The sequence below is a fragment of the Pteropus medius genome, unplaced genomic scaffold (genome assembly GCF_902729225.1).
Source record: "Pteropus medius unplaced genomic scaffold, Ma_sr-lr_union100, whole genome shotgun sequence".
Classification (NCBI taxonomy): Eukaryota; Metazoa; Chordata; class Mammalia; order Chiroptera; family Pteropodidae; genus Pteropus; species Pteropus medius.
The window spans coordinates 60,110-82,385 of NW_024349797.1; the positions used below are offsets into that span (position 1 = coordinate 60,110).

At 41.1% G+C, this 22,276-nt stretch overlaps 1 protein-coding gene across 1 annotated transcript in view; it reads left to right on the forward strand.

Moving 5' to 3' along the window:
* Window positions 1-19,842: 19,842 nt before the first annotated feature.
* TTC9 (tetratricopeptide repeat domain 9) overlaps window positions 19,843-22,276 on the forward strand; it is a 29,176-nt gene continuing 26,742 nt past the window's right edge. The window contains exon 1 of the mRNA XM_039883671.1: window positions 19,843-20,471. Within this exon, the coding sequence (XP_039739605.1) occupies window positions 20,066-20,471 (406 nt within the window). The 5' untranslated portion in view covers window positions 19,843-20,065. The remainder of the gene's footprint in view (window positions 20,472-22,276) is intronic.

The window sequence follows — 22,276 nt, forward strand, 5'->3', positions numbered from 1 at the left end:
GCAGTAAATATTAAGGAATAAATGAACTAGAGTTGGTAATGTTTCCTTGGTCATTCTCCTCACCCAAACTAATATAATGCTAGGCATAAAAGCTAGTTAAGCTGAATCATAACAAAGTTAAAATACAACTGAGTTGGAAAAAATGTTAGCAAAAATAGAAATAACAAACATTTACATATTAAGTACTTCTGATAGGCCAGGCACAGTGCCAAACACTTTAAAGAAATGACTGTATTTAATCTCCCCAACAACCTCATGCAGTAATTACTATTAAATCTCCAACTCATGGAATCACAAACTAGAATGGTGGTTGCCAGGAGCTGAGGGAAATCGGGAAATGTTGGTTAAAGGGTATAAACTTGCAGTTCTAAGATGTATAAGTTCTGGGGCTCTAATGTGCAACATGGTGATTCTGGTTAATAATACTGTGTTTTATACTTGAAATTTACTGAGAGTAGATCTAAAATGTTCTCACCACAAAAGAAAAAAAGGTAATTATGAGGTGATGGATGTGTTAATTAACTTGATTGTGGTAATCATTTTACAATGCATACATATATTAAATCATCCCACTGTACAACATAAATATATTTTAAAATAAACACTTTTTATTTGCCAATCACACTTCAATAAAGCTTGGAGGGAAAAGTTCCCAACTTACACATAAGGCAACAGAAACTTAGGGAAGTTAAACAAGTCACTCAAGGTTACAGTGATAGATGATAGAGCCCAAGTCTCCAGGACCCTTACTCTTTCCCATTTTGCTGTTCTGCCTTTAACATATTGAACACTACAACTGAAATAAGAACTAGTAACAAAAGATAAGTATGATTTTTTTCTAGAAGAGGAAAGAGGATGGGCATTTTGCTCTGACAAGGGGAATTGCTGGTAAAAAGTCATAGAACGGATCTTGTTCAAAGGAGAGCAAGTATATTGTGCCTTAACATACAATGTGATGCTCCTGGAGGATGAAACTGGAAGGGATACTTGAGTCCTATTTGTTTCAGAGTTTGTTTGCTTAGGAGTTTGACTTGATCCTAAAGGCATTGCCCAGTCAACAGAGGCTTGCATTTGACAATGGGAACTCAAATGTCAGGGTGGAGGGTGAATTGGATGCATACTACGCAATAGTTCCTAACAATCCAGACAAGAGGTGATGATGCACTAAACTAAGTGCATCCAAGTAACAGCGATATAGACCTTGGAGGGATAAAAGAAATTTGCTCTCCTCCGCCTCCTCCTCTGCAAGCACTTAATCAGCTGTTAGGTATGTGCAAAAATGGTTACGGTCAACGAAGGAGTGCTGACCTCAGTTTTTCACACATCAGTAATGTTTCCTGCCGTAGGTTCTTCTTCACCAGCTCAGATGGGGAATCATCACTTGTGGACATCAGAGGAAAGGGTAATTATAAAATTCATTAGGCTTCCTGAATGAAGACGTATAATGTCTTCCAAGAAAATAATTAAACCACCCTGGGCAAAAAGCCTCGTCTGTATAATTTAAAGCTATGCGGTGGATCATTGTTTAGTGTCTCAAATTTAATCTACCTGTAGCTAATTCATAATCATGTTCCATCTGGCCAAAATTTGTCATATCGTTCTGTAGGCCAAGCAAAACTATTTGTTTTGCTTTAGAGGTTTCAGTCTCCTGTCTAGTGTAATCTAATGTGCATCTGGATTATCCATTCTCCTTTTCTCAAAATATTTGAATCTTGCTGAACTGTAAAGAAAAAGTAGAATCAATGGCATGTTTAATAAAAAGCGTTGTTTCAAGACCCCAGATCCCTTAATAGAAGGGAGTTGCGATGGAATATTCGCACATTTATTTAAAAGACAGGGAAACCAAACAGATGTGTGCCAAGCTGCCAGGTAGTGAAGTGGCCAATTAGGATAACAAGCCAAAATGAAAGTAACAATCAAACCACTTTATTCACTTACTTAACAGTGCAGGCAAGAGGCAAAAAAGAAAGGTACTGGCTCTCTAGTGTTTCATTTTTCCTCATGGAAGGGATCCAGGCAAGGATCAAACAGAAGCACAAATGGGGGTTGTCATCTGACTACCAAGGAACCCTGAACAAAAAGTTCCTGCTTTTTTTACGGACCTGTGTGGCCACAGGAAGGAAGAGGGGGAAAGTCTAGGTATGAAAAGGTACTCAGTCAAAGTGGAGAAAACTGCCTCAGCCAAAGGTCTCTAATAATAAGATCTTGGTGGAGATGCTTAGAAAGTGTATCAGCCAACGCCCACTGATAAAGAAGACTCCACGTGGAAGTGCCTGAGCTAAAAATGCAGGTATGCATATGAGCATGGCTGGCCCCAGAGGACCTGAGTCCTTGACTACAACTCCCTTCATATAACTACAATGCCCTGGTTGTGCACCAAGCCTGGTGTGGGGAGGGCAGCTTCCCACATGAGGCCTGCCAGGCAAAGTCTTGTAATTGCCTGTGGTCAGAACTGACAGATCACACATAGGATTTTGTTCTGGAGCCATGCTTCTCAACGTGAATCCAGAAGAATCCAGTTCTGGTGATAAAATTAAGGTGGGTTCAGACATCCAGGGCGCTAGTCTGCCAAAAGCCTTAAATTGTGAGTAGAGGGCATAAAGGAAATTTTTTGGTCTGTCGTGAAATCACTAAGGGTAGTTGGCAGTCTTGATTTTATATATTATATCTGGGAAGCCCAAGACCAAAGATTAGATTTAGAGGTTGGGTAGAGAGAAGAGAAAGTGGAATTTTCCTTCCTGTTTCCCACCTCTGCTGATTTCCTACCAAAATGTATGCCAGATTTTGAGAAGAGAAAAGAAAGGAAAATGAGTGGTACTCTGAAAATATTTGACCTTCCTCAGTCCTGTGAGCACTGACTGGCGTAAGCCTTCACCACAGGGGAAGTAGGCATCTGCACATATTGTGTCATTTCAGAGCACTGGCGAAAGTCTCCCCATCTGGCCTGAATACAACTCAGATCTCAGAATTCTCTTAAATTTGTTCTCTAATTTCCATTCTCACTGCTTCTCACTTAGATTATTGTGATAGACTTCTGATTACTATCCTTGCCTCTGGTTTATTTTTCCCACTAGAATATCTGGTAAGCAATAAGAGACACAGAACTGGAGCTTCTTTAGAAGTTAGTTGTGTTGAGTTGTTAATTGAAGCTCATGGGAATGAACAAGCTCTCCTAGACAATGATGTAGTATTCAAAAAATAACCACCACCACCGACCTCTTCTACTAGTTAAGGAAAGCGTATACACCCATTTTTTCATTCATTCAATAAATAATCATTATGAATATTTATTATTATCCTATTACTACACTGTAGGGATTAAGAAATTCTATCTAGGAAATGAAGGGAGCAATGGGGCCAAGTTTTCGGCAAAGGATTTATATAGGAGATGACGTTTGAGCTGACATATAAGATGAAGTTTTTCCAGGTGGGGTGAGAGGGGGAGGAGAGAGAAGAGAAGAGAAGAAAAAGGAAGGGAACAGAAATATGTAGACATGTAGCATCCTGGAATATTCAAAAAGTTTTACAAACATTTCCCTATGTCTGGATATTGGGGATAAGGTGGTTAATGAGTAAGATGAGTGAGTATAAGCTACAGCAAGAGGCAAATTGAAGTAACTGGAGGGGTTGTATGCCATGATGAGTCATTTGGGCTTTATTCTGTAGGCAACGAGGAAACCATCAAAGAATTTTTTACTTAGGGAAATAAAAGGTCAGATATTTGTTTTTAGAAAGCCCAATCTGGAAGTTATATGAACAATGGTTGGAAGGGTGTGACTGGAGACAGTACTACCTATAGACTAAGCAAAAAAAGAATATAGGCCTGAGCAGGGAACAGGCAGGAAACCTGAAGCTACCCAATAGGTTCATTTAAAGGTAGATGCAGGTAAGAGTCCAGATTTTAGGATTAGGTGTTTGCATTTATGAAGTCATATTTGAGCCTTGTCAGAAAAATTGCATTCACTTCTATTTAAGCTCATTAAGAGTTCATTCGCTTGTACCCAGTTTCTGGAGGTGGTGGTAATAATTATAATCAATTATACAAACGCTTCATTTGGATAATCGTGTATTGTCAACAAATGACTCACAGTTTTGGTATCTGCAGCTGGTTAGGAAAATTCTGTGGAAAAATCAAATGTCATGTCACCTTGGATGGTGCATTCTCATTGGGGGCACTAAAAACGGTTCTTGGGAGGGGGTGTAAAGAAAATCTCTCTATATATAAAGCACTGATATACATGTAGCACATAAATAAGTATACAGCATTTTTGTCCCATTAAAACTTCATAGGAACCCCATATTATATGATGCCTTCTATATGAAATGTCCATAAAGATAGATCTATAGAAATAGAAAATAGATCAGTGATTTTCTAGGGCTGAGGAATGAGGGTGGGGGTAAAAACTAATGGGTACAGGGTAGTGATACACAACTCTGTGAATATACTAAAAGCCATTAATTTGTACACTTTAAAAGAATGAATTGTATGGTATATGAATTATATCTCAATAAAGCTGTAAAAAAAGAACTTCCCCCTCTAAACAAATATTTGTCTTTTAGGTATAGCTACCATTTATTGAGCACTTAACCAAATATTAGGCACTGGGCTAAGTACTATATAAATAATCTCATCTAACTCTCATAACAAGCTTGAGAGATGGATGTTATTGTTATTTCCATTTTACAGAGAAGAAAACTGAGGCTAAAATGCCCAAAGTCACAAAGCTTACGAGCAATAGAGGCACATTTGACTCCAAAGCTCACAGTCACAGGGAAGAGCCCAGCCTAGATGGGAATGATGGTGGCCCTTGCCTAAACCTATGTTAGGTTGACCTCTATGGTTTAAAAAAGAGATTAGACCTTTGAATTCACACTTTAACAGGTGCTTTCAACCATAAACTTCTCTATGTCTCCCCGCCCCCCACCCCTTGTTTTTAGAGAGTACTGAAGTGTTTTCCTAGCTTGGCACTAAGTCTCTCTATATCTCAGTTTGACTAAATAATAACCACTAACATTGATCAGATATTGAGCAAATTACAGACAACATTTTTCCTTGTGAATCTCACAACAGTCCTATGAGAGGATACTGGGGTTTGGAGAGGTTAAATAGCTTTCCCAAGGTCACAGAGCTCACATTATTTAGCAACAATGTTATACTGACTCTTGTTTTCCATTATCTTAATCTTGATGGTGACAATAACTACCAGAAAAATAACTCACATGTGTTGCACATTTATTATGCCCCAGAAACAATGAAAACACTTGACATGGATATTGGCTTTTAATCCTCCCAACAATTTTATGAAGTAAGTACTATTGTCTCCAATTTTTTAGTAAGAGAAAATAACCAAATTTAATATATTCATATGTATGGGAACCTCACAAACATGAGAGTCAGAGACCCCCACATGCACGAGAGGCTCAGAGATAGAAAGGGGGATTGAGGTATATAAGACATTCTGAGCTAGGGATGAGGTATTGCACTTTGGGGGCATCAAAGGCTCATGGTAGGATGATAAGAACAGAACTTTAGTCAATAGAAGTTTGCCTTGCCCTATAGGTAGGTCAAAAGAATCTTCTGGCAAGTCCCCTAATTCAAATTTTTCTAGGTAGTTAAAGTGAGGGGCATAAGTTTCTCTTGAGCCTGTGGCTAAAGTTGCCTTTAGCTCAAAGTAATCTGCATACCACTGAGGCACACCTTAGGGTGGCCAGTTCTGAACTCCCACAGTTCCCCGCTCTGAAACTTCCATAGATGCATTTCACATTCCAGAAGCTGGGCCGATAGATTGTTCTATCATTAAACCAGTCTCATCTTGAGAAAAGTTCAATTCAGTTAGACAGTTGTGTCTCATTTCAGGAGGTAGTGATGCTGGTGGGCTCCCCAAGTTAAGCCTATGGTGCAAGCAATCAGGCATTTTAATAGGAGGCATCTTTATGGAAACAAAAGAAAACCAAAGGTTACTATAATCCTGGTTTCTGAGTTCTGAAGGCAGGCAGTTAAGAAGATTCCTAAATGTCTATCTTGTATCATCTTCAGATGGAATAAAGGCATACTCTATTTTTAAGATGGTGATTCTGGAGCATAGAAAGTTGTCACTGCCTTAGTGATAAATGGCAGGGCCAGGCGTTGAACACAAAAGGCTGATTTCAGAATCCTCACTGTAATCACTACACTTTGGTTGAGTGACCTCTGATGTCCATCTCCTACTCCTCAATGCTCTGCTGCCACCTGTTTAAAGACTCAGTGACTTATTCCTGGGCCTCGGAGCATTAACCACTTTATTTCATGTAAGTTACATCATTAAAATTATGGTTTTGAGTGGTTGTGTTGAGTTTAACCAGTTTAACAAGTTTTGGTCTAGCTTAAGCATTGGAAGTAGCCAAGGAAGAAGAAGCAGGTCGAGCCAGTCACAGATTGGCCCAGGGCCAAGTTGAGGCAGGGAAATTTATTTTTCGACCCTGAAGGTACAGAGAAAGGACTGAACCTTGGCTTCCCGCTTCACAGATTGGGAGGGCCTGTACAACAGAAGCCACTTTTGCCAGCAGGAGGCTCTGCTTCACCAAGCAATAGTCTATTGGCTCCAGAAATGCGAGGCTAGCTGGATTTCTTTCTCAGTGCTCAGGAGGAACTATAGAGCCCAAAGTTACCATGATAAACAAACAAATAAACAAAACAACAACAAAACAAAAACAAAAACAAAAAAGTAAAACAACACTTACTTTTTCTCTGGCTTTAAAAAAAAAAAAACTGAAAGAGGATTGGTAATACAGGCCACTATAATTAAAAAAAAAATTTTTTTAAGTAAATCCTGAGCATGGTGCTACCTAAAGTCTTCAAGCTAATACACTAAGATTTGGAAATGAACACTTGGCTTGCCCTTTTGTACTTGTCCCCTAGCTGTCTGATAGCCCTCAACTCCTACAATACCTTTGCACTGCCTTCCCAGCCCCATTTTCAGGTCTATCTGCTTTTATTCTGAACTCTTCTCTGGATTTTCCCCCATCTACTATAAGGTGGCCCTGATAACGCTACTACTTTGTGAATTAAATAATAGCCAACTCAAAACAATGTAGTGCCTTGCCTTCTCAGCACAGAAAGGTACTCAATGGACACAGAACAGATCTATCAACTATAATGCAAACTTATATACTGGAAAATAAAAGTAAAGAAAAACTGGAAGGAGAGAAAAATGAAAGAGGTAAAGAAAGGGAAATTGTTAATAAACTCCATCTATGTGGTATAATATTTGCTTTCACGTGTTTTTCTCTTAAATTGAGCCTTAAGCAGCCTTCTTAATCCTACCAATGAGCTTGAATTTCGATTCATTAAAAAGGTTCAGAGAACCCTGAATTTCAAGATCAGATATTTTATCTGGTACATGTAAGAGAAATAAGTATAAATGAAGCTATCTGTTCATCCCAATTCTTTTTCTCTGCCGTACTTCTCCCTATGTCTAAATACCTCCCTCCCAGCCCCACGTTTCAGCCCTGAATTTATTGACAGCCTCTAAAACTTAAGGGAAGAAAATAAATAATGGATGATAAGCTTGGCTGGTGACAGTCTGTTGTAACAGCAGCAGAATCTGCAGTTTAGATGCTATTCTGCAGATCTGAAGAGATCTTGAGTACAAGAGAAGGGGACGGAATCTGGCTATCTTCAGCAGCTCCGTGATTATGAGCCTACACTATGCAGTCATCACAAGAAAACCAGAGTGGTCCCACACAATCCAAACATTTGTGGTAGTAAAGGGAATGATCTGAGGTGCACAGGAACAGCCACCTGTTCAGAAAAATAGCTCTCGCTTACTGGGTCTGAAATGCCACATTCTTTCATTAAACCTTGATAATTTCAAACATCATGACACCATGGAAAATATATTGTACCAGTCAGGTACTCAAATTTGACTGATCTGAGTAGAAAAAGGATTGATTAAAAGAGAGAAGTGATATAAGATGGTGAACTAAGAAGCTACAGGTCCTCCTTCCTTCCCCATAGAGACACCAGGTTAAAAATATACAAACTAAAATACCTCTGTGAGAACTCTAGAGACCAATCAAGAAGCTACAGTACCCAGGTCATTTTAAAACAAAGAAGGGATTCCAACAAAAGAGGTAGGAAAATTTGCAGCATTCGGCACACCCATCCCTTCTCTTCCCAAGTGCAGTATAGTGCTGAGCAACCAAGAGAAAATCCCTCATACCTGGGCTCTTCCTTAGGACAGAAACAAAAGAATAGACCATGTGTCCAATATTTTAACTTGTCTGTGGGGTTACCCAAGGGACTAGTTTCTATCTTGCCTAACTTGGACCACTGAAGGACTGGCACCAGAGTTTGGAAGCCACTGAAAACAGAGGCAAATAGCTTGTTAGAGCTGCAGAACTGTAGGTAGACACCAGGGGGAGCAATAGACCAGAGAGGGTTTGAAATGTCCTAGAACCTGCAACTGAGTTGATTGGCAAAGATCTTCCAGTGCATAAAGCCAATATGCAAGGACTGAGAGAAGTGGTTGTTTTTTTAAATTCCCAAATTTTAGTAAAAGATTACAAGGCAAACAAAGAAACACAGAAACAGGGACCAATCAAGGGACCAAAATAAAACTTCAGAAACACAGATCTATGAGCTGTCTGACAAAGAATTTAAAATAACTACCACAAAGATGCTCAATGAGCCAAAAAGAGAACAAAAGTAGACAACTAAAAGAAATCAGGAAAACAATGCATGAACAAAATAGGAATATTAACAAAAAGATAAAAACTATTAAAAAGAACCAAACAGAAACTCTGGAGCTTAAAGGTACAATAACAGTACTAAAAACAATTATTACAAGAGTTCAACATCAGACTTGATAAGTCAGTAGAAAGAATAGTGAACTTGAAGACAAGTCATTTGAAATCATTGAGTCAGTGGAGTAAAAAGAATGAAGAAAAGTAAAGAAAGCATAAGGTATTTATGGGACACTATCAAGAGGACTAATATACATATTAGAGAATCCCAGAAAGAGACAGAGAGAAATAAAAGAGTTCAAAGCTTATTTGAAGAAATAATAGATAAAACTTACAAAATCTAAGGAAAGAAATGGACATATGGATTCAAGAAACTTAAAAAACTCCAACTAGGACAAACCCAAAGAGAACCACACTGGGACACATAACAATCAAACTGTCTAAAGTCAAAGATAGAGAGAGAATCTTGAAAGCAGCAACAGAAAAGCAATTTGTGACATACAAATGAGGTTCCATAAGATTATCAGTGAATTTCTCAGCAGATACTTTGCAGACAAGTACAAAGTAGCATGATATACGGAAAGTGCTAAAAGGAAAAAAATCTGTCAGCCAAGAATACTGTATTCAGCAACATTGTCTTTCAACAATTAAGGAGAAATTAAGACTTTTCCAGATAAACAAAAGCTGAAGGAACTTATTACCACTAGACAAGACTTATTAAAGAATCCTTCAAGTTACCATTGCAATTAAAGTTATAGAATTCTATTTTAAACTGATAACAACATAACTTCAATATTTCCATGTATTTACCTTTACTGGAGAAATATTTTTATACATTTCGTGTTGTAAATATAGTAACCTGTTGTAAATATAGTATTGTAATTTTGGTACACAGAATTTAAATGGCAAAAACATTAAAGAAAACTATAAATCTATGCTAACAGGTATACATATATAAAAATATAATTTACGAAAGCAATAACACAAAGAATGGGGGTGGAGTTGTAAAGGAGTAGAGTTTTTGTGTGCAATTGAAGTTAAACTGTTATCACTTTAAAATAAAATGCTCTAACTTTGAAATGTTTTACATAATTGCAATGGAAATCACAAAGAAAATGTTACATGAGTTATCTAGTCAAATTCACAAAAACCAGAAGTAGAATGGTAGTTAGCAGGGGCTGGGAGGAAACTGAGGTGGATTGTTTAATGGGTAGAGAGTTCCAGATTTGCAAGATAAGCAAGTTCTGGAGATCTGTTTCACAACAGTATGAATATACTTAACACAGCTGAACAAAACACTTAAAATGTTTAAGATGGTAAATTCTATGTTTTTTTTACAACAATTTAAAAAAGGCTATGGAGGCAAGGAGAGATTTACTATTTAATGGATACAGAGTTTGAGTTTTGCAAGATGAAAAGAGTTTGGGAGATGGATGGTAGTGACGGTTGCATAACAATGTGCATGTAACTTCATACCACTGAGCTGCACACCTAGAAATGGTTAAGATGGTAAATTTTTATGTTATGTATATTTTGTCACAATTAAAAAGAAACCAAATCTAAACCAACCAGTAAGTGTGACCATATCAATAAATTTGCTTCAATCTAAATTGTGTTCCACTTTCCCTGGCATAGTACCTTTAGAAGCCATTACATAAATATTCCCAAAGATTTGCCAATATAAATACACAAAGTACTGCAAAAAAAAAAAAATGTGTGGGATGGTTTACAGAATGAGGGCTAGACTCAGGACTACACAGGAAAGAAACAGTGCCCCCAAATCATGCCATTAAATAAATCTGCAGTACAGGCAGCATGCCACCACTACCACTGGAGGCCATTACTGGCAACACTTGTCAAAGCAGTCCATGACTCGTTGCCACAGAAGATTAAGAACTGATGGACCATAAGATAGCAATTGACAGAACAATATTATGCAAACTTCCTATATACAGAGTAGTTTCAAAGCAATGTTCCAGGGACCAATGATATTTTAACATCTTAAAAATGTATTGGTAATATTTTTCGATTTTAAAATTAGGAAGTTAAATTTACAGAAAAACAAACAAACAAACAAAAACTAAGGAGCTATGAGTTCTAAATTTCTTTCAATATCCTAAGTTTCATCTCACCTTTGTAATAAAAATGCATGTTTTTATGCATATTGTGATCAATGATCAGCTTACCTCATTTTGTCTTTCTTTTGATATTACACAAACACCCTCTTGAGCTCTGGTAGGTAGCTAGGTACAATAAAAACCACAGTACCTACTTCTCTCTTGAGGTAGCCAGCCTCTGAAATTTACCCCCAGTATTCTCCATCACCTGCTATTTACACCCTATGTCATCCCCTACCACCTTGTTCCAGGGCTAGTCTGTGCAACCAATAAAATACAGCAAAAGCGATGGTATGTCACTTTCAATATTAGGTTTTAAAAGACTATGGATCTCTTAGATCTCTTGCTCTGGGAGAAACCAGGTAGCAAGTCATGAGGACACTCAAGAAGCCTATGGAGAGGCCTATCTGGTAAGGAACAAAGATGTCTATCCAGCAGCCAGCAAGGAACAGAAGCCTGCCAACAATGATGTGAGTAAGCCTGGAACTGTATCTCCTCCAGGAGAGCCTCAGACACCTTCAGTGCTGGCCAACAGCTTGACTGTAACTTCCTGAAAGACCTGGAGCCAGAACTACCCAAGTCACTTTCACAGAAATCGTGGGATTATTTAAAATCAATAAATGATACTTTAAGCTGCTAAATTTTGAGATAATTTGTTATGCAGTTATAGATAACTTATAGATCTCTTCAGGAATTCTGAAGGGAAAAAAAGTGTCTGTGTGTGTGTAGGCTGTGAAAGTGTTGAATGTCTGGTGACACATACATAAAATTATGAGAAACAGAACATTAACCCCCCCCCAAAAAAAAAAATCCATGTACAATCTCATATACCAACAGCAGAGCAGATCTCAGCACTTGGCCAAACAGGCTCCTGCCAAGTAGACAGAATTTGAAAGTAAAAAGGTATACATTAGCTCCAAATAGCTCATCCTACTAACCTGAAATTTTTCCATTAAAGATAAATTTCATTGAGTCTTGTAGTATCAGGTCTTTAAGCATCTCCTAGAAGAAATAACATCTTAAAATGGTATTTATAATAGGGTCATAACAGGAAAGAAACCCTAATTCCAATGGTTCATCCAAAGAGACTTTTAATACATACTACTTACAAGCACAGGCATGGTTATAGGAACCAAATAATGTTGAAGCATCCAAAGACTAAAAAGAGAGGGAAGATATTTGGGTAAAAGGCAGAAATTATGTCACCAGAGTCCATTGATAGGTAGACACAAGGAGGAGGGGACACCCAGCCATAACTATCGTAATAACAGGACACCCCCAAAACCAAGGTGCCAGAGCACGGGGGGAGTGGGAAAGAAACACATTGATCTCTCTCTCCCCCATCCTTCAGTGTCATGTCAATATCTTCCTTTGGGCAAAGCTGACCAGCAACAAGAGGGCAAAACCGCCCAGTCGGTACAGGGGTCAGTCTCCTAGGGCACAAAGCCAGACAGAAAAGGGCAGAGAATTGGATGGTGGGAGGGTGGCACAGAGCATTTCCATATTCTTAAAAAATCTTAAAGATCATCCAAGACGGTCCACCAGGCCATCTGTATAAATCCTCTTTACTTCATCCCTAGTAGAGGTACCGAAAATTCCATAGCCTTTGGAGTCAAGCAGGCCTGCTCCCGGCTTCTAAGATGTGTGACCTTGGGCAAATTATCTAACCTCTGAAAACCTCAGGTTTCTTCTTTGTAATGTGAGCATTTTAATAACCTCATAGGGTTGTGGTGAAATTAAATATATATGCAGAGGTAGGGAGCCTGGCCTCCTCCCCATGGGAAGCTATTGACTTAGTTAAGCATTAAAAATTTGATCACCAGACTCACAGTGCAATCTGACTTCTTAACTAGTTGAGTGGCTCACCAAAATATCTTCACTACTACTTACATATCCGTCAGCTGAAACCTGGTGAAATGTATTCTGATATGTCCATACAGACACCATACAGCTATATTTTAAAATGTGACAATTCTTAATATACTGAAATACAATGATTCTCAAGATAGTACTTATAATTGAAGGTAGGTAGGTAGGTAGATAGATAGATAGACAGACAGAAAGACAGACATAATCTCTAGAGTGATACATAAGAAACAAGTAACAGTGGATGCCTTTGTGAAGGATTTTGGAAGCCTGAGTCCAGGGGTAGAAGAAAAATTAATTTTTACTATATATTTTTCCATGTATATGCACTATCTTTTTAAAAACTTCATTGACCTCAAAAGTCTTTCAAGTCGGTCTCTTGTATTCTGTTTATTCAATTTATTCCATAACTTATTCCACAAGCATTACGAAATGTTTACTACTATGCTAGGTGCTGAGGCTACAAAAAGAATAAGACACAGTCTCTGCTTTCAAGTAGCTATAGTCTAGTTGCAGAGACAGAAAAAGCAAGCAGATAACCATTATGCAGTGTAATAAATATGGCCGACCTGATTTTCCTTATTTAAAATTTCAAGACACACACATGCCCAACTCCCCTTACACTCCCCCTTTTCATTGTACTTATCACATTCTAACATCCTATATAATTTATCTATTTATGTTGTTTATGTCAGTCTCCCTCCACCCCATGAAGGTGAGAACTTTTGCCTGTTTTGTTCATTGATAGATCTCCAGTGCCTGAAAGAGTGAAATTTTTCATTATGTTTGTTGAATGAATGTTGAATGAATAAATGCCATATAATATAAAAGTATGTAAAAGGAGCTACCAGAACACAGCAGAAGGAACATCAAACTTGTGTATGGAGGTCAATAAAGCTTCACAGTAGAAGTGACACTTGTGCTAAATCTTGAAGCAAATCTGGGTGACTTTGAAAGACCTAATGCTCTAAGAGCAAGCAAATGAGAAATACAGAATGATGAAACACACAGGGAACTGTGAGTCCAAAGGCACATAGATCTAAGAGAGCATGGCCCATACGGAAAACTGAAAACATGATAATAATATTGGTTGCTGTTAATTGTTTAGCTGGCTGGATGATGGGTTCTTGAGATTTGTTATGCTATTCTTTTGTGTCTGTTTAAAATTTTCCATAATACAAAATTAAAAATAAATAAGTAAACTATTTCTTAATGAATGTAAAAGAATTTTTTAAGTGAATGTTTTCTAGACAGGGGACATGGCTATAGTTACATGGCTATGTAACAGCAGCCAAACTGGGTTGGCAGTAGGTGATGGGTAAAGAGGGTAAATGCCTGAGGAGGAATATATAAACCAATAGTTTTCTAGCTCAAGTATAAAAGGGAATTCATTAGTTCACATACTGGGAAGTCCGAAGGTATCTAGCATTAAAAACTGCTGATTTAAGAACTTAATTGATACTTGTCTCTCTGTCTCTGCTTCATATCCTTTTTGTCTCTGTTCAACTTCATTTTTCAGCTAAGCCTTCTCCAGGTGGTAAGCAAGACAGCCATTGATAGGCTCCACCTCAAATCCTCACAAGTTAAAGAACTTTTCTCTCCCAATGTTCTTCTATAAATCTCATGGAAATTTCTGATTGTCTCTACTTAGGTCATGTTCCTCTCCCTGAACCAATCATAATGAAGTGAGGAGATAGAATAATAAGATTGGTCGAGACTAAAATAGCACTAAAATGGGGGTCAGAGGGAGGATTCAGACACTATAACTGACAGCTCCACCAGGACCACATGGAATAGCAGAAGGAAGAATCCCCTAGAAAAGGGTTGCTAGCGGATCCCAATAACTGACATCATGGCCCCCATGAAGGGCTACAATTGATATTGGGGATGGGAAGGTTGTGGGGGTGCAGTGTAGACTGAGTAGTAGGAGAATAGGGACAGGCAGATAGGATTTATTTTTCTAAATAAGGCCAGACTAAACTGGACTCTGAAATTACAGAGAAATTTGTTGCGGTGGTGGGGGTGAGGGGTCAGGTGGTGGAATGAATGAAAGTATGAAGCTCACATTAACTTCATATGGCTAATGCCACATCTGGGCATGAAACAGTTAAAAATCTCCCACTTTTCCAAAGAAGGATGACTGAAGACAGAATATGAATAAACACTGGTGATGGAAATGCTCTAATTTCTTCAGGTAAATCGTGAAGTTAAATGCAATTAGAAAAACATCCCCCAAATAGCTTTTTGTTTTGTTTTGTTTAGCATGTGACCAAACCCTGAAGAGCTTAGATTAGTATAAAAGAGATACAAATATATGTCTTTCATATATGCTTAAGAACCTGAACTAGAGGAAGAGAAAAAAGCAGCACATGCCATCTGTTTAGCAGGTACATAAGCTCCTAAGGGGACTTCAGTCTTCTGAAGACCAGTAGGCAGTGAGAAAAGTGGGGACTCAGAGAAGCAGAAACAAGGTCAGAATCCAGGGTAGATACGGAGCTTGAGACCCAGAAAGCCATCAGGAGCACTGTGCCTTCTGCTGTGTGCCACACCAAGTTCTTTCCATCAAAATAGCTCCACATACATCTCCCCTAAGAAATCTCCCAGCATAGCTCAGCAGTAATGAGTTATTCCATTAGTGGTATGCTCATCCACAGGATTAATTGGCCTGTGCCCAGTGCTTGCCCATGAGGAATGAAGGGAGAGGTTTTGGTGACATTGGGCTAAAGGAACATGAGTCCTAGAAATCCTCCTGGCTCAATCACCTTTCTCCCCTGTGAGGTTCATGAGCAAGTAATATATTCACAGGCCATCAACAGATAAGAGTCAAAATACAACTTTATTTTCATCTGAATAGATGCCCGGTTTTTAGTGCAGAGCTACCTTGTAAAGACAAGGTTGAAGCAGTAAAGAGCCACAGAGCCTTTCCCTCCCCTCCACACACCAAAATCTACCTACCCTCTGTCCTACCACATTTGGACCAGAAGTAGTAGCAATAAAAAGTATGTTCAGTGATGCATTTGAGGAAGAGAAAATGAGATGACCAGCTCCCAAGAGTAGGCCCTGGTTCAGCATACGTATTCCTACTGTGTAAGGTAGAAGAGAAAGCTGCATGGAGGTTCATCCCCCATGCCCTATAAATGTGGGCCAATGAATTTCCTGAAATCTGACCAATCTATAAACAAATCCTGTTTGAGAGAAGGCAAAGGCCAGGAGAGAAGAGAAGAGATGGAATATCCTTTTCATCTAAATATTTGCTTCTTAAAATGTGGGCCCTATCAGCATCACCTGGTAGCTTGTTAGAAATGCACAACTTTGGACCCTATCCTAGATTAATGGAACCGGGGAATTGCATTTTAATAAGATTTCCTGGGAATTCATATGCACTGTAAAGTTTGAGAAGCACTGAGTTTCTGAATCCCAAATCCATGCCCAAATTGTCTGTCATTTGAATCTTTGCTCACTTCCTAAAATAGTGCTCTGAATATGGTCAACGGTTAATGACAGGATGTTTGAGAAATTCTCTTTGGCACCTATTTAATTCCATGTGAAGGGAGGAGACAATTTCTGAGAAACCAGCACACATTTACCAATGAGTGGCTTAGACAGAGACAGAAACATACTGAAAACAAGCAAACAAAACAGTTCTAGACATACACACATAGTTCTGCCGAGTGGGACAGATGGGCATAGTAAGTCTCTCACTCTATCCCTCCGCCCATAATATTCTCTCCCTTCCTCACTCATGCTTTCCTTCATCCAAGCTAGTTTTGAGCTCTTGTGTTGAGCTCTGTTTCATACACAGGATAGTACCATGTGGATTACATGTCTCTTGCAGACCTGTTCTTGAACCCAAATTATAAGAATGAGATACTCTACCATTGAGCCAGGACACAGCAGGAAAACAAAAAGCAATTTGGCACATCAGTATTTCTCACCTTTAAACAACTGTGACCATCATGACCCAATTCACATCTTATTTCCGATAGTAGCCAAATCTCAGGCCTGGATCTTTGTCCAGTATTTGCCTTCAGTAGCTCTTTCTACCTGAGTAGGAAGTTAACAATAAAAACTCAGAGCATCTAACCCCCAGTACCTTCTCTTTCCACTACCTGACACAATACCTTAAAGTAAAAAGGGCCAGGGGTTGGCAAATATGGGTTAACTAGAGTCTGCCATAACATTTTTATGGGATCTAGTAATGACAGGATTTAATGAATAATGATTAAAGTTACTGTCTGTTAAGCACGTGCAGTGTGCTTCACAACTCTATGAAGTAGCATCCCAATTTAATGAGTGAGGAAATGTGAAGTTTTCAGAAGTTGAATAACTTGCCCAGGAAACAGCAAAGGTAGAATTTTAGCCCACATCTACCTGAATCCAAAGCCTCTTAACCACTGAACTAATACATCTCAGTGGTCAGAAACCACTGTGTGAGTAAAGAATCCTTTTCCTTCTCTGGGGCTAGGGTGAGGATTAAATGCAATTAAAGATGTTCAAGCACTTAGAAAAGGTGCTGTAACAGATAAGGTATAATTTAGTACATTAAGATTATGTTCAAGTAAAGGCCCTTAGTACTATATAAGTGGCAATTATACATGTGAAAATTATAACTAAAGTGATTCCAGTTCTTTCAATATAAAGTTCTCATTTATTAAACTAGTAAATATTTTTTAAAGTTTAACCCTCAGTGTTGGCAAGGATGTTGAGAAACTAGTACATTGCTGGTGGGAGCATAAGTTAGTCAACCTTTCTAAAAAAGCGAACTGACAATGTGTTACAAGACATTTTTAAAAATTGACATTATAATTTCTTGTAAGGAAAAATAAATTAGGACAAAAACTTAAGTATACGGTTAAGAGCATAAATTCTGAAACCAGTTTGCTTGAATTTAGATCCCAGCTCCACTACTTACTATGGTGTGATCTTGGGCAATTCTCTGTCACCTGGTATCTAAAATGAGGATAATAATAGTGCCTATTTCACTGGGTTGTTATGAGGATTAAATTAATTATCATATGTAAAGTGCTTACCCCAGCACCTGGCACTAAGTAAGCACTATATATAAATGGTATCTATTATTTTTATTATCTCAATATTCTATGTAATAGCTAATAATTGGAATCAATCTATCTGACCACAGAAAAATGGTTAAGTACACTATGATACAGACATAAAATGAATATTATGACGCCATTAAAATGAGGCTTTAAAAGACTAATCACATATAATGTAAAGTAAAAAAGAGCAGGAAACTGTAATATATCATCTCATACTACTCATGTTTGTTAAAAGAGAACTTTATGCAAATACAGCTGTATTGAAAACTAGTAGCAAATACATACAAATATTAACAAAGACTATACCTGGGGGATGGTGTTGAGTGGGAAATTATTCATTTCTGTGCTTTGAAAATCCTTGAGAGCAGTGCTTCTCACATTCTGATAAGTATAGGAACCACTTGGTGATCTTGTTAAAATGCAGAGTCTGAGTCAGTAGGTCTGAGATTTAACAGATTCTGAATCTCTAACAAGCTCCTGGGTGATGCTCATGCTACTGGCCCAAGGCCCACACTTTTTGAGTAGCAAGGTTTTGGAGCAGGGGTTCTCAAACTTGAGTGTGCATCTGAACCAACCAGAGGGTTTGTTAAAGCACAGGTGCTGGACGCCACCTCTAGGATTTCTGATTTTAATAGATCTGAAGTGGGGACCTCAAATTTACATTTCTAACAGTTTTCCAGGTGATGCTGATGCTGCAGATCTGGAAACCCTACTTTGAAAACCACTGCTCTAGAATATATATACTTTTTTTCAGCATCATAAGAGAGGGGAAGCACTAAAAAATAGGTCAGGCTTCTCCGCTGTTTACAAAATCAAATCCATATTCTCCGTCCGAATGCCTCCATAATCTAACCCAATCATTTCCTACTACTTCTGATTGGGCCACAAAATCAAACCACGATGCCCTAAACACTGGAGATTTCGAACATCGTGACTTCTCTATTTCCTCACTCTAGCTGATATGTCCTTCTATTTCTTCATGCCCAAATTCTACTATTCATCTTCAAAGCCCTCGAATGCCATTTCCTCCATAAAGCCATTTCCTCCATCCACCACTACTTACACAGTCAACCCTCCCTCCCCTACGGAACTCCACAGCTCTCTCTGTTCCTCCCTGGGAATACCGGTAGAGTGATTCCAAGGGTGGGTGGTGTCTCTCCCCCAGGAGACTGGGAGTTAATTGAGAGCAGGGCAGTCACTTGCCTATCTTTGCCCCTTGGTCTCAGCAAATCCTCAGCAGACAGCCGACACTCAGGGCTGACTGTAAGAATGAATGAAGTAAGGAGTGGCATCCCGAGGAAAGGCACTCAACTGTCCTGTAAATGGAAACTAGAACGCATGCACGCCAAGCAGCCTAATGACCAACAGTAACAGGTGTTTTCCATCTCTGATATCTGTGACTCATTCTACACAGCTGTCTCTGCACACCGAGGTGTCAGCACACGGAGGCTTCTGGAGTACAACGCCTCACACGCTGAAATGGGCGCCCGGGCGGCCACACACGGAGACACACCTCAGAACAACCTGGATCCACATAAAAGAGGCCCTGCCCCCTTAAAAATACTAATGTCTTATTGCAAAGAACGAGAAGCTATGGCTTGTGCCTGTGCTCTTTGCTCCCCGCCGCACCTTTCTTTTTGGTTTCTAAGAAATCTATTGAGGGTGATTCTGCCTGTGTTTTGTCGCTGGAGTCCCCCATCCCTAAACACACACACACACACACACACACACACACACACACACACACACACACACACACACAGCGCTGGAGTCCCCATCCCTAAACACACACACACACACACACACACACACACACACCCCCATTTGTCTCTTTCAGACTAGGCACGTCTCCCAGGGCTCGATTGAATGGGAAAGGACGGGGCTGTCTTTGTCATTAATCCTCCCTCCTTCAGGCAAGCCAAGCTTCTTCCGGGTCAGGGACAATCCCTGCCACCCCAGTCAGGCCCGCGGTCCCCCATACCGCTAGCCTCAGATTGCGCGAGGGCCAGGTCGCCACCCCCTGCAGGTTGCGGGAGGGGAGGAGGGCGAGGAGGAGGGCGGGCGGCGCGGGAGTGGGGGAGGGAGGGAAGGAGGGGAAGGCAATCCGAGGAGGAGGAGAGAGCAGCCTCCCGCAGCTGGCGAGGAGAATGGGAGTGCGGGGCGACAGACCGCTGCGGGGTGTCACGGCCGCGGCCAAGCTCGCCAGACGCAGGGTGAGCGCCCGCCGCTTTTAAACCCGGGAGGGCGCGGCGGCGGCGGCGGGAGGATCGCGGCGCGCGCGGGGCGCCGGGCGGCGGCCGAATGGAGAGGAAGGGCTCAGCAGCTGGGACCAAGGGGAACCCGAGCCCACCCGTGGCCAGCGAGGCGCAGCGGCCACCGCCGCCGTTGTGCGTCCCTGGCGGCGGCGGAGGGGCCCCGGCGCGGGGCCAGGCTGGGGCGGCGGCCGAGCCCGCCGAGTTCATCCGGCGCGCGCACGAGTTCAAGAGCCAAGGGGCGCAGTGCTACAAGGACAAGAAATTCCGCGAAGCCATCGGCAAATATCACCGGGCGTTGCTGGAGCTGAAGGGGCTGCTGCCCGTCCTCGGGGAACAGGAGCGGGACTCGCGCGCGGCCTCCCGGGCCGGGGCCCCCAACCCCGGCCGCCTCTCGGAGGAGCAGAGCAAGACCGTGGAAGCCATCGAGATCGACTGCTACAACAGCCTGGCAGGTGAGCTGCGCCGCGCCGCGCCGCGCACCACCCGGCCCCTCCTCCCCCGGCCTTCCCCGCCTCCCGCCAGGCGCGGGCCCCCATTCCCCGGCCTTCCAGTGCAAGCTGACCACTGCGGCGCGCCCGCGATGCGTACTCCCCGCTGGGACCGTGCTGCTCTGGGAAGGAGAACCTGACAAGGGGGCGCTTTGGAGAAAGTGTGACTTTTTAGCGTTATACCTTCCCAAACTCGTTGCGTCCCTTCCCCCGCATCCATGGTAAATCTCGCCTATAAATAACTGGACAGACAGAAGGGGACCCAGCTGGCCTGGCGGCGACTGCTGCTACTATCGCTCCCCAGAGGACCTGAGTCCAATGCGGGAAGCATCGCCAAGGTGGGCCACCCGCGCCCACTGCAAGCCAGGCGACTGCTCTCCGCAGGTATCTTGGGCGCCAGAGCTGACCCCTCACCTTTCCTCCAAATGACCCTAGGGGTAAGGTCTTTCCCCAAGTTCACCTGGCCCCAGTAGCAAAGCGCAGTTTGCCACGATGCCTTCAGCATCTTAAGCAAAATGGATTCCAAAATGCCACTTTCTTCTCTCTCAGCTCTGCTGGGGCCCGGTTGCCAGGTAAAGAGAGTGATCTCAAAGGGAGCCTAGTTCATGGTTGGGCTAGGGCTGTGCTACACATTCTTGCTTTCCTCACTGCCTCATTCTCAGGCATATATCATTGATCTTCACACCAGCTACCTGCTAGGTGTGAGGAAAAAGGAGCCCTTCTACTGGGATGAGAAGGTGAGGTATACAGTCCAGAGTTCACTTGGGATTGAGGGCAAAATGAGACGTTTCTACAAATTTAACTTTGACACAGGAAAATTTAACATCTCTAAGAAAAGAAAAGTCTGGGTCTTTCCAGGGCCAGTCCTGTGAGAAGGTGGGAGATGTTGACAGAGACAATGGCCTTATGTGTTAAAAAGCATTCTCTCCTCTTCCCCCAGCCCATTTGCTGGAGTTTGGGCTTGGTCCAGCTCCTCTTACCAAACAGAAGGCCATTACTCCTCATCCCTAACCCTTGAAGTTGCCTAAACTAGTTATGGACAGTTGGAACTGAGCAGGGTTGGGAGAGTGACTGGGTGTGGCTGGGCATGTGCCTGGGGTCTAAGCAGTTGGGAGATGAAAAAAATATATCAATAATTCTGCTCTGTTCCAAAGTGCAGATCTGTTCTGTTCCCTTTGTGGTTTCTAATGCCAGCCTACCTCTGCCTTCCCGTAATGCCGTGTCCAGTATCATCTTTCATCAGGAAAAACCCAGGCACTTTAAAAATTGTAGTTTACAAACTTAATTAATAGTAATATTAGTAGCAGTTATAGAAATGATGGTGCTGATAGCAGTACTAGCAAAAACGGCAGCAGGTAAAGTACTAGTACAGCAAAGATGAAATATTTCGATCCCTCACAAGGTACACTTTGATTCTCTTTATTTCCTGTAAGTCTCTGGCATACTTGTTACTGCCTGATGAATAGTTAAAGGGCAGAGTGGCTGTGAGTGGAGGAAGAGGCATTCTGGATCACTAATGCAGTGATTTCAGAGTGGTAATGGAGTCTTATGTATGGTATTATCCATGGGCATTCTAGGGTTGCCCCGCACCCCATGCTTTTGGCTACCGGCCTGTGGCTAGCATTGCCTATCTTCTACCTCAGAAGTGGTTACATTTCCATGGTGAAACCAAAGATGTGTCCTTGTTCAGGCCAGCCCAGTCAGGGTGGGGCAAAGAACAGGGCAGCTTCTCCACTTCTGCCCCAAACCCCTACCCTCCACCCCACCAC